The 13960-nt window shown below is 39.0% G+C and overlaps 1 protein-coding gene across 1 annotated transcript; it reads left to right on the forward strand.

Annotated features, from left to right (window-relative positions):
- The first annotated feature begins 1281 nt into the window (after window positions 1-1281).
- On the forward strand, window positions 1282-13764 carry casd1 (CAS1 domain containing 1). The gene is made up of 18 exons (XM_072676111.1): window positions 1282-1492; window positions 3046-3142; window positions 3277-3397; window positions 4342-4386; window positions 4472-4534; window positions 4640-4684; window positions 6751-6874; window positions 6953-7167; window positions 7262-7684; window positions 7858-7947; window positions 8425-8544; window positions 8701-8857; window positions 8960-9039; window positions 9147-9248; window positions 9685-9825; window positions 9906-9983; window positions 10439-10531; window positions 10648-13764. Exons 1-18 carry the CDS (start codon window positions 1360-1362, stop codon window positions 10909-10911), a joined length of 2391 nt encoding a protein of 796 aa, XP_072532212.1. The 5' UTR covers window positions 1282-1359; the 3' UTR covers window positions 10912-13764.
- The last annotated feature ends 196 nt before the right edge of the window (window positions 13765-13960 follow it).

The raw sequence follows: 13960 nt of genomic DNA on the forward strand, positions 1-13960 counted from the left end.
AACCATATCCTTTCCCTCTCCTGATCTAACTGTGCTTTACACTGTATTCATACAGCGACCTCTAGTGGTTGTGATGCAGTATGGAGCACAGATTACTGTTAGAGCTTATTTCTCTGCACTTTACTGACCTTTACTTCCTAAAGTCACATACAATTACCAAAAAGGACAATGTAACATGACATACAACATGAAAACGTTGAAAAAAGTTGCCTTTGGCTTATTTATAAAGTGGGATTTGTTGTGACTTTAGAAGCATTTGAATTGTAACTGGAATATTGCCTTTATAATTATCTGAATTAGTATTGGAATATTAGCCTTTATTATTATCTGAATTAGTATAGGAATATTAGCCTTTATTATTATCTGAATTTGTATTGGAATATTACCTTTATCATAATATTATTATAATAAATGTCTGAATTAGTACTGGAATATTAGCCTTTATTATTATCTGAATTAGTATTGGAATATTAGCCTTTAAAATTATCTGAATTAGTATTAAAATATTAGACGTTATACCTTTCTGAATTAGTATAGGAATATTAGCCTTTATTATTATCTGAATTTGTATTGGAATATTGCCTTTATAAATGTCTGAATTAGTATAGGAATATTAGCCTTTATTACTATCTGAATTAGTATTGGAATATTCCCTTTATTATTATTATATTATTATTATAAATGTCTGAATTAGTATTGGAATATTAGCCTTTATTATTATCTGAATTAGTATTGGAATATTACCTTTATTATTATAATTATATTATTATAAATGTCTGAATTAGTATAGGAATATTAGCCTTTATTATTATCTGAATTAGTATTGGAATATTACCTTTATTATTATTATATTATTATTATAAATGTCTGAATTAGCACTGAAATATTGCCTTTATAAATGTCTGAATTAGTATAGGAATATTAGCCTTTATTATTATCTGAATTTGTATTGGAATATTACCTTTATTATTATTATATTATTATTATAAATGTCTGAATTAGTATAGGAATATTAGCCTTTATTATTATCTGACTTAGTATTGGAATATTCCCTTTATTATTATATTATTATTATAAATGTCTGAATTAGTACTGGAATATTAGCCTTTATTATTATCTGAATTAGTACTGGAATATTAGCCTTTATTATTATCTGACTGGAATATTATACTTGTTATTTCCTGACACTGGATGAAAAAGAAAGTTAGCGAGTACTGTCGTCCACCCTTACCCAGCAGCAGCGTCACTTTCTCCCGCCCCCGGAGGCGGAGGGCAGAGCCCGCTGAGGCGCCGCTCAGCGGAGTCCCCGCCAGCTCCGCCGCAGCACGTCTATCTGCTTGTTGTCATGGAGGAGCCAAGATGGCGGTCCTGGCCTACAGCCTAGGCAAACGGGAGATAAATCAGTATTTCAGCATCAAAAATGCCAAATTACTCTCCCTCGTCGCTGTGCTTGTCCTCACGGCTGTCCACTCCGCCTCTCGGTATTATGGAGGTAGGTGGAAACGCTTGGTGTAGCGAGCTCTGTCCTGCAGTGTTTTCAGCCAGCAGCTACGCTAGCATGCAGGCTAGTGTAGCCCTGTGTGTGACTGCCCTGCCGAGGCAGTCCGGTGTCACTTAGCTAGAGCTGCAGTACACAGCGCGGACTGCTAGCTACCTTTAGAGCATCCTGCACCAGACAGTGCTACTTCTACTCAGTGTCTAGATTATAGATTTCTGGGTTCTGAAGTGAAATCGCTAGCTAGTGGTTCTGGGAGGATTTATGGGTGGATAACATTAGCTAGCTGGTAGGTGTAATGTGGGTCCGGGAAGTCAAAATCCACCCCAGGTCAAAATCCACCCCAGGATTTAGTTCCAACAGCCGGGGTGGCTCTGCTGCAGCTCGGCTGCTCGGCCAGGTGGAACCAAATCGTGGGGTGGATTTGTACTTTCTGGATTTGTCAACTCTGAGTGGTGTTGAAATAGCGATCCCACCATCTTTCACACTGTCTGCGAGAGAGAGACGAGTTAGGCTACTTAGCTAGATGAAGCAGGGGTAGTCATTTGCAGTGAGGGGTGTTTACAGTACAGTGAATTATGTGTAGAGCCAGGTTTCCATTTTTGCTCATGACCATATGTTAACCTTGTGTTTGTTTGCTAGCTTAGTGACATTCCTCCACCCAGATGTTATTGCATTTACACTATATGTCCAAATGTTTGTAGACACCCCTTTTAATTAATGCATTCAGATCATTTAAGTTGCACCCATTGCTGACATAGATGTGCAAATACACACACACACACACACACACACATACACACACACACATAGCTTGTCTAGTCCCTGCAGAGGCGTGCTGCCAATAGGACAGGAACATGAACCTAAATGCCAGACATGGAACCGTGAAATGATTCTCGGTACTTCTGGATGAGTTGGATGCAGTCAAATCCTCACAGCAAGGCTCCAAAATCTTGTGGAAAGCCTTCCCTGGACTGTAAAGGCAATTGCCCCAACAAAAGCAAAATAGTACAAATATTTTTTTTTATATAAATACCCTTTATTTCAGAAGAAACAATAAATGAGCAGGTGTCTCAATACTTTTGTCCATCAAATTTGAGAAATAATATTTAGAGACATTTTAGAAATATTCCCAGATTATTAAATTTAGGAAACTCCTAATTAAAACGATCAATAATCGAGCAGATTATTAACCAGTCTAATTGCTGGTGCGTTAGGTGTTGTGAACATGTAGAGTCACCTATTTGCACTCATAATGGTAGTAAACAGGTAGGTAGTAATACATACTGTACTGGAATCAATAGTATAGTTCAGCATATGGGACATGCCTGCAGTCACAGTGGCAAAGATGTGATCTACGTAGTCTAATTATGTCTATGTGTGGTGATTTGGGAAGGTGCGTCTTACCAAAAATTGGTGTTTTCTCCTAAATTAAGCACACACAAGTATACTAAGGATGTATTCATAAACTCAGACATACTAGAGTGTATGTATGGTGGGGGGGGGGTGGAGTATGTGTATTTAAATTCATAACGGGTTCTGCATTTCAGGCAGGGACACGTGTGACTGGCTCCTATCCAGCGGACGTTTCTTAGGGGACGGTGTGTGGCAGCCATATGGCTGCATGATGCACAAATACAAAAGCATGTGAGTCAACCTTGGATACTGTAATACAATATTTAGACATATGGTTGTTCAGAAAAGGATCTCAAAGTTTCAAATGCTTTTATTATTTATTTATGCTTTATAATTATTATTATTATAATTATTATTATTTTCAGCGAAGCAAAGACATGCCTCAACAATAAACGAGTAGCATTCATAGGGGACTCCAGAATCCGGCAGCTCTTCTATCCTTTCGTCAAAATTATCAACCCTGAGATAAAGGAAGATGGCAACAAGGTTGGTTTGTTGTTCTCTGACTGATATTTTTGGTGCTTAGCTAAATTTATGGTTTTGGGGTTTTTTACCGTTCCTATCCATCAGTGGTCTAATTTACTGAGGCATTAGGAGCCTAAATGGTCCTGATAGCAGAACGTTTCTGACTATTCATTTCTGGATGTTTGACATTTATTGCATATCATTGTTATCTGGCAGTATGTGTAAATGTATGTAATATAAAATGAACTGTTATTAAATATTAAATTATTTGTGGGTTAATCAGTTTGCTTGTTTTATTACTTACGAGCTAGACTAGCTAAGCAGTCTAGGGTTTCTTATTTTTATTAGTTTTTTGTTTGTTTTTTGTTGTACCTGCTAAAGTCATGGATTTGGAAATGGCATCCTTTTGAAATGTCTGCAGTTGCAATGGCAGGACTTGTAAAAACAGATTTTTTTTTTCAAAGAATATTGCAGCCTCTCTGTCTGTATTTACTCTTTTTATCTCTCTGAAACGAGGCCTTCGATTAGAAAATATGCCACATACTTTTAAAAAGGCCACCCTAAAGTTTAGTGTAGTGGGTAACAACAACACCAAGAAGTCGTCTTCTCACACTATAGCGTGACATGATTGAAAAGTCGATCTTAATAAGCGCATCAACCAAATGCCAGTGATGTAAAATATATGTAAAAGTGAAAATGCTGAAATGTCTGTCAAGTGAAGTTGTAGTCTTATCACTTCTGTAATACGAGTAACCTAGATAAGAGCGTCAGCTAAATGCTGTAAATGTAAGTTATCCAGTTCAGTTATGTTATTGTTATTGTGTAAGATAAATGTGTGGGCATTTTGCTGATAGTCTGCAGTTTGGAAGTACATTTGTTTTATAGAGCTAAAAATGGCCTGATAAATAGTGGCACTGTTTTGAATTATTGTTTCTACTATCTTTTCCCTTTAATGATGCTGCCAGCACGAAAACATTCCCTTTGCAGACAGAGAGTCGGCATTGAATGTGGTGAGTGTTTTAATAAGCATCTTTTCCATTTGGTGAAAAGAGGTTCTAAATGTGGTACAAAGAAGCATGGTCTGTTCTTTTGTAGGACTTCCTGTGGTATGCAGAAGTTAATAATTCCATGAAGGAACAGGTGACATCCTGGGCAGAGGTAAAGGCAAACAAATTCTAATAATTCTAATAATTCAATAACTCTGATTCTGGTTGTGCATCTTGTGCAATTTAATAATGTTTTTCTAATTACACTTTACTGCAGAGGCCCTCTACCAAGCCAGATGTCATTATCATCGGTGCTGCCACTGTAAGTCAGAGCCTCACTAAGTATTAATATTGAATCTTAATTTAATATCAAATATTAAATCATTAGTTAATGATACACATTTGAAGAAAAAGTGGCATGTCCAAAATTATTCATACCCTTTGAAAACTGTCACAGTATATGGGAAAATCCAAAGTTCTATACCATTCCAAATAGTCCAAGCTGTTTTAAAGCATCCTAATTACCCTGATTCATTGGGAACAGCTGTTTTAATCAACTCAACAGGAGAAAAACAGCAGCTCTCTGCAGTTGGTTTGTGGACAGTCATGGCTAAGACAAAGGAGCTCACTAAGGACCTGCGGCTGTGCATTGTGGCCGCTCACAAGTCAGGAAAGGGCTATAAAGCCATATCAAAATGTTTTCAAGTTCCAGTGGCTACAGTGCAAAGTATTATTAAAAAATACAAGAAGTTCCACACTGTGGAAAATCTCAGAAGATGTGGTCGGAAGCCAAAAGTGACACCTGTGCTGGCCAGGAGAATAGTGAGAGAGGTGAAGAAAAATCCAAGGATCACCACCAAGGCCATCCTGGTGAATCTGGACTCTGCTGGTGGCGACATCTCAAGGCAGACAGTTCAACGGACACTGCACACTGCTGGGTTCCACGGACGCAGGCCAAGGAGGACACCACTTCTCCAGAAAAGGCACACAAAAGCCCGCTTGACCTTTGCAAATGCTCATCTGGACAAAGAAGAAGACTTCTGGTGTTCTGTTTTATGGTCAGATGAAACAAAAATTGAATTGTTTGGCCACAATGATGTGTGCACCATTTGGCGTAAAAAAGGAGAAGCCTTCAACCCTAAGAACACCATCCCCACTGTCAAACATGGTGGTGGGAACCTAATGTTTTGGGGGTGTTTTTCAGCCAATGGACCAGGGAACTTGATCGCAGTAAATGGCACCATGAAAAAAGAGCAATACATCAAGATTCTCAACAACAACATCAGGCAGTCTGCAGAGAAACTTGGCCTTGGGAACCGGTGGACATTTCAGCACGACAACGACCCAAAACACACAGCCAAAGTGGTGAAGAAATGGTTAGCAGACAAAAACATTAATGTTTTGCAGTGGCCCAGCCAGAGTCCTGACTTGAATCCAATTGAGAATCTGTGGAGGGAGCTAAAGATCAGGGTGATGGCAAGGAGACCCTCGAACCTTAAAGAGTTGGAGCTCATCACTAAAGATGAATGGGCAAAAATACCAGTGGAGACATGCAAAAAGCTGGTCAGCAATTACAGGAAGCGTTTGATTGCTGTAATAGCCAATAAAGGCTTTTCTATTAATTATTGAGAAGGGTATGAATAATTTTGGACATTCCACTTTTTGTTCAAATGTGTATAAAAGCTGAGAAATATTTTTTTCCACAATGATGCCTCTTGTACATCATCGTGTTATCTCCTGGGAGATGCCTGTGTCATTTCCAGGCAAAAATATAATTTCTGGTTAAATAAAAGTAAATTTAAGTCAAACTTTGACAGGGGTATGAATACTTTTGGGCATGACTGTATATAAAATATTTCGATTGTTATGACCACCCCTGGTTTGGAATTAACTCTGCTTGGGATAGCATAGATGCAATGTGATCAGGTTTGCTGCATGTGTAAATTAGCAAGCACACCAGTCAGTTGTAGCAGAGTGCGAAACGATCATCAAGTGCAAAGAACGCGATTTGACTGATGTCCAAAAGGGCATGATAATAGGGTACCCTGGGTGAAGGGTGGTAGTATTGCGGAAACCGCTAGCTTAATGGGATGTTCTGTAGTGAAGGTGTACTGAGAATGGACGTCGCACACATTAAATACATCCCAATGGCATAACAGTGCTGCCCCACAGGTCATTGATGAGGGAAACAATGACTCCGATAAGGGGTCCAGAGCAATCAACGTGCCATTGTGGATAAGTTTAATGAACGACTTCAATCACCTAATGCAGGCTATGTCATGACGCCTTGCTAGTGTCCTCCGAGGTGGTTATATATATATTTTTAATAACAGATTGCCCTGCTGCTGTAATAAACTAACAGCTGTGGTTTGTATTGTATTTACACAGTGGTCCATCAAACTGCACAGCGGCAGCAGTGAAACACTCCTTCAGTACAAGGCAAACCTCACATCTATAGCAGCACCACTGGAGAAACTCACTGAGCATAGTGAGGTCTATTGGGTTTTACAAGGTATGTTTTAAATGTTGATTGTAAATGAAAAGTCTGTCTCAAGTAGCTGGTTTATTAATGTTTGCCCCTTGTTTTTAGATCCTGTGTATGAGGAGATTCTGAGCGAGAATCGTAAGATGATTACAAACGAGCAGATAGACCTGTATAATGCAGCGGCAGTCAGTGCTCTGAATAACAGCAAGAGGAACACCAAGGCTAGGGTGAAGTTCCTAGAGGCCTCTCGGCAGGCTGCCATGGAGACCATCACCCTGTCACTGGATGGGCTGCACCTTCCTGAAAGCACACGGAATGTGGTGGGTCATTAGCAGACACCTTGCAGCATAAATGCTTTCATGAGATGTTCTCATTTGTCAGCTAATTGGGCTTGTTATTGTGCTCTTCTACCAGGGTGCCATGGTTCTGATGAACTCCATATGCAACAAAATCCTCAAGCCCATTGATGGCTCCTGCTGTCAGAGTGTTTCTTCACTAAGCATTCTACAGAAACTGGCTTCTGGACTCTTTCTAGCAGCTGGTGTCTGCTTCCTGGTCCTTCATGTGCTAGGCTATAGCAGGCATCGCAAGAGCAAGCCTGTTTCTGATGTGGAGAGTGGCGAGGAGAAGAAGCCTCTCACTGCTGCAGTGCCGCTCAACCTTAAGGAAGCATTACAGTCAGTCTGCAAGATGGGTCTCATCATGCTCTACTTCTATCTTTGTGACCGAGCAGACATTTTTATGAAGGAGCAGAAGTTCTACACACACTCCACCTTCTTCATTCCACTCATCTACATATTTGTCTTGGGAATCTTCTACAGTGAGAATAGCAAAGAGGTACATACAATATTACTTACAGTTTTAGGTTGGCAGATGTCAGACTGCTGTGGTATACAGCGCTCTGTAAGTTCTGTCAAATTCCAATAAGGTGCCACCACAACCTTGGAGGTGTATGAAGTTGTGTTGCTTGCGGTTTGAATGTAAGCAGTTAAAAGAGTTATGTTTTCCAGACCAAACTGCTAAACAGAGAGCAGACAGATGAATGGAAGGGCTGGATGCAACTGGTCATCCTCATCTATCATATATCTGGCGCCAGTGCTGTAAGTTCTCTTATGAATATTAACACAAATTATACACTGATCAGCTGTGACATTAGTACCACTGATCCTTGAAGTCCTTGAAGTTGATGTGTTAATAGCAGAACAACTGGGCAAGCATAAAAGCCACTTTGGGTGTTTCCCAGTATGCAGTGGTCAGTACCTACCAAAAATGTTCCAAAAAGGCAAGAAAAGCACCTGCAATCCATGGAGGTCCCATCTCACAACTTACAGGACTTAAAGGATCTGCTGCTAACGTCTTAGTGTCCGATACCTCAGGACACCTTCAGATGTCTTGCTTAGTCCATGCTTTAAATGGTAAGATCTATTGTGGCAGCACATGGGGGACATACTCAGTATTAAGCAGGTAGTGCTAATGTTATGGCTCATCAGTGCATAGTGTATGTTTGCACTTGTGCTGTACGATACTGTACTGTACTGACATAATCTCCATTTGCCCTGTTCTTCTCTTTCCTATAGTTCATACCTGTCTACATGCACATACGTGTCCTAGTGGCAGCTTATCTCTTCCAGACAGGATATGGCCACTTCTCCTTCTTCTGGTTAAAGGGGGACTTTGGACTTTACAGAGTGTGCCAGGTGACATCTCCACCTTCTGCTTAAGAACTAGTACACCTTAAGTGTACACAATATCCTGCACCTTACTGTAGGCTGTAACCTGCTCCTTTATATAGCATGTTGGTGACCTGTTGCTGTCAGCTTGCACATTGTAAAATTAGGGTGATTCTGTTCCAGGTTCTCTTCAGACTCAATTTTCTAGTGGTAGTGCTCTGCCTCGTCATGGACAGACCGTACCAGTTCTACTACTTTGTGCCTCTGGTTACCTTTTGGTTTGTGATCATCTATGCCATAATGGCAATGTGGCCACAGGTTCTGCAGATCAAAACCAATGGTAATGACCTACATTAAACATTAGTTTTGTTAGAACTTGACCTTGTGGTTCATGCAGATAGCACAGCATTGATTTATTTTTTTGTTTGTGTGTTTTTTGCAGGAAGTGGTTTCTGGCATGTGGCTCTTTTAATAAAGCTATTGGGGTTACTTATTTTCATTTGCTTCTTTGCATACTCACAGGTGAGTTCTCTCAATTGTTGATGGTCATCATTTAAACCTAAGATTTGAGGGACATGTTTAACAAGCCTGTTTCCTCAGCAAATATTGAACTTGTTTGCTTCTTTCAGGGATTCTTTGAGAGCATTTTCTCCGTGTGGCCTGTTTCAAAGCTCTTTGAGCTGCAAGGAAGCATCCATGAGTGGTGGTTCAGGTGGAAACTAGATAGATTTGTAAGTGAAATATGACTTTTCTCGCAGTGTTGTATTTTTTGTTAGAGTTTTCTGCTATGAACTTTGCAACATTACAATGTGCAATATTTTTTCCATTTTACCATGTGCAGTAAAGGGTCAATGTGCAGTTATTTGTAAATAATCTGTAAATAATGTTGGTTTTCATATTTAGTTTTTCAGTTTTTGACTGCTAATTTATCTACTTTTTGAGTGTCTTGCTATCCCTTTGCTGCTGTGACACTGTGAATTCCCCACTGTGGGACTTATTAAGGATTATCTATATAGGTATAGGTGTCAATAATCCATTATTTATTACTCAATTATTCAAATGTTATTGACAAAATTTTCTAATGATGTGTTCATGTATGTGTTCAGCCGTTAGTGACTCATGCAAGCAAGTATAAAATGTTTTTACAAGTGTTTTTTTTTATTGCAGGCTGTGATCCATGGGATGCTGTTCGCCTTTGTTTACCTAGCATTGCAGAAATGCCAGATTTTGTCAGAGGGTAAAGGAGAGCCCTTGTTCTCCAATAAGATTTCCAATTGCCTGCTCTTCATATCAGTCTTCTCTTTCATAGTAAGTAAGCTACTAGAGTCTTTCTTTTTCTTAGTGCCTTTTTAGATTTGACATGTGTAACTTTCTTTATCTTTCTATAGACATACTCTGTATGGGCCAGTAGCTGTAAAAATAAGACTGAATGCAATGAGATGCATCCTTATATTTCAGTAGTGCAGGTAAGTTCTCATCCTCTAGTCCTGTTCTATTCTCATTCTCGTGTAACAATGACCCTCACACTGCATTTACACTGCTCTCATGCAGCAACAGGCGTGAACGTACTCCTCTTGTGTAGCTGGCCGCATGTGGGTGTTAACTTACTGAATATATAAAACCTTCTGATAATAAAAACTTTATACTTATTGTGTACTGATTGTAGTAAACAGCTATGATGTTACAAAAATAGCACTTTTTAAAAGAATTGTTAGCTTTAGGCTTCAGGAAAGGGATTAAAAAAAACCTCAAGATCAGACCTAAATTCTGTATCTGATATTATGGTAGAATATTAACGGTTATTAATCAAAATCTCTGATCATGGCTGTACTGCAAAAGTGGCACAGCCAACACTGCCTTGAATATACTTTTAAGTTAGCTCAGGTGAATTATGGTTGTCTCTGTTTCATTCTACCCTCAGATTCTGGCATTTGTTCTAATCAGGAACATTCCTGGTTATGCGCGTTCTTTGTATAGCTCTTTTTTTGCGTGGTTTGGAAAAATCTCGCTAGAGGTAAGGCTATTGTAGAGTGGCTTAAAATATATATCTGCATGGTATGGCTTATATCAAATGAGTTGCATCTCTCACTCCTTTGCAGTTTATAATGCTTTTTTTATCTCTTTCTGCAGCTCTTCATCTGTCAGTACCACATTTGGCTGGCAGCAGACACCAAGGGTATCCTGGTCCTTATTCCTGGGAACCCCTCTCTCAACATCATCTTTAGCACCTTCATCTTTGTTTGTGTGGCTCATGAAATCTCACAGATCACCAATGTCCTGGCTCAGGTGGCCATCCCTAAAGACAGTACCGCTCTGATGAAGAGGCTGTTGGCTGCAGGAGTCTTCCTGGGGCTCGTCCTCATACTGTCTAGGAGTGGGCAAACTGGCTACTGAAGAAGCCGGGGACCACTGCCTACCTTGCCGCATCAGTGAACAAGCCTTGAGTGAGTTGAGGTACTGGAGAAGGACTCATCAGGAATATGTGAGCTCCAAGAACAGACTCTTTCTTCAGGCTTGTTGACAGCAGTATGATGTAATACTGAATTCAGGCTGAAACACCCAGAGGACGGGCCCCGAGGAGAGGCCAGGGGCAAAATGCAGTAAGGATGTACTTTGTAAAACTTTGTTTACAATGAACACAGATTTTATACAGGATGTGTATGCTGTGGCCAGAGAGAGAGACATACCACATCTCGTCATACACTTTGGTGATTGTAAAGACTTCGACTGAAGCTGACATTGATAAAATGTGAGCCACCTGTTCTCCGTCCATATGTCTTGTAGTAGTTAATTGTTTGTTGTGGGTGTACAGTATTTAATGATTTAAATTAAGTTTATTTTGTACAGGGGTGTATTTGTGGCACTTTTACATTTTTGTTTGTTTTTTTGTTGTTGTTTTTTTACATTTATTTTGTTTCTCCCTTTTTGTTCCCATGACCGATGTGAACAGAGTATTACATTTCCCATCTCATGCAGTAGACAACTCCGCATATGACAACTGCCTCCACTTTACTAACCAGTTTACTTCAGTGTAAATGACCACTATAGTAAACGCTTTTTCAGTGTTTGTACATGTTTATTCATGCTTTCAGCAGTTCTCAATTGTCCAGAGCTGTCAACAGACACAAGAAACTTCTATAGCGGACAGACCATGGACAGTGAAGAGGTCCCTGCTAGACCTTCTGGAAGACTGGATCTGTCTCTCAAGACTGGGAAGAAGAGTTTTCTCTTCCATTTATTAGACACTATTTATTGTCACTTATATTTTTATTTTTGCAAAATCTATAAACAAAAAGCTTGGATCTACTGTTGTGCTGAAACGTTTTGTTGCTTTGCAGCGAGGAAGGTCAGAGAGTTTTAACTAAGCTTGACGACTGCTTTGCTGATACTGATGTGTAGCTTTTTTTAATTTAGAAAAACAGACGGCCTTCTTGTATGTTGTGCAGCTTTTAGCTTTCAGGGCCCTGGTTATTGAATGCTCTGTTGTATTAGGATCATCGTAACTGGTATGGAGGGTGCTTAATATGATTTTCACTCTAGGGGTGGGCGATACGATAAATAAACATCGTAAATATCACGATATTTAAAGACAGTTTTACGTTTTGTATAGTAATATTTTGACATGCAGACAAAATGCATCACGAGGGCAGCGCAATATTGGAAAAAAATTATTGTGATATTTTGTTGTCAACAAATACAGAAATATCCCCCAGATTTCACCAGAAGTCAATGATCCAACATGTTGTGATATTTACAGGGCATTCTGGGTATTGAAGGTTGGATTAAAATAAATGATATTGGGTAGATAGATCTGTCAAGGCAATTGAGAAATTAGATTTTTCATTTTGTATCAACCAAGTTGTAGCATTAAATTGGATTGAATTTGCTTTATGTGATATTGCATGTCCTGTGATGTGACTATTGCACAAGCCCATGTTGTGATGCCTACACAATCTATTGTGCAGCCCTAGTACAGCCAGATTCTTAAAAAAGGACATTCAAATACTCTCCCCCTTTTTATTTTATTTATACTTTTTATTTAACTGGATTAAATAACAGATTCTGAATACAAAATCATTGTTATTTAATCCAGTTAAATCCAGTGCCCATTGTCATTTTGCCCACCCCTAGCTCTCGCTTCCATTTAACAATGATCTTTGTTGCTAAGAGGTTTTGGAAAACCAAGCCCAGTTTAGTACAAAATGTTAAACCATTTATATTTCTACTGTCTGTTGTTGCACTGTCTAAGATATGTTTCTCTATACTTTAAAGCACTGAATTTATTTCAATAATGCTTAAAAATGGGGTCGGAGCTATGTCTCCCTCAGTAACGTCAGAGTGCTCAATCCCACCAATGAAACAGTAGTGTAAAGAACAGCGTTGTAAGGTCCATCATGTGTTGTATACATTTGTATTGTTGACCACTGTATTTGAAAAGTCTCATGGAGTCTCATGATCAGGCCTAAATTAAAACCCTGATAGGCTGGTAGAATATTGATGTTTATTACCCAAAATCAGTTTTCCTCACCTCTATTCACAGCTATTAAACAGCAGTGTTTTGCTATTCAATTGATTTAATCAATAGTGTAAGTCTGTGTTCTACCTTCTGACCTACCTTCATTTTGATTTTTAATCTGGAGGTCAGATGCACGTTTTATGGTACATGACACTTTCTACTGCTTGTAGAATGCAAAAATATCTAGATATCCTAAGCTGTGTTAATACATTTAGCATATTGTGCCACTGAGAGGCAACAGATGTTCCACATCTTCATTCAATGGCCTGATATGTAGTGGCGGATCCTATCACAGGTCTCTTTTCATAGTCGTATTATACTGACGTTGCAGATTGAAGCAGTCTGCACTATTTTGGTGTTTCCTCTTCCATTATAGGAAGGCAAAACTGTGCTAAAAGCGAACTTCTGTAAGATCTTCTGTAGAAGTAAGTGTTTGTTTTCTAAAGTGGACGATGGCATATGAGCCAGACAGCAACATCAGTTACACATGGTGAATTCAATCCACTTCACTGCTATACTGAACCAACAGACATTTATCCTTCTGCAAATGTTTGGATTTTATTTTTTTACGCTTTTCTGTGTATAAATCAAATGTTTTGTATAGTTTACTTTGGTCCTATTTAAAGACAAAAACATCATACCCTCATGTCTCAACATAGACCTGATGTAAATATGTTTGTTGTGTCATGAAATGTGAAACCTATCTATCTGTCAATTAAGAAATTACTTCACGTTGTTGTACGGTCATTATTGGTCGAAGGCACCTTCCTGGACTTGTTCAGAACTGCATTTTATCGGCAGGCTTGTATGGATTTATTTATGATGCATTCCAGTTGGTACACATCCACATATTGTCACTGACAAAAAAAACCTTGCTTTACAAAGAAAAAATCTTTATAACGCTCAATGGCAGTCGATGTAAAAAAA

Source organism: Salminus brasiliensis, chromosome 3, assembly GCF_030463535.1.
Source record: "Salminus brasiliensis chromosome 3, fSalBra1.hap2, whole genome shotgun sequence".
Taxonomy (NCBI): domain Eukaryota; kingdom Metazoa; phylum Chordata; class Actinopteri; order Characiformes; family Bryconidae; genus Salminus; species Salminus brasiliensis.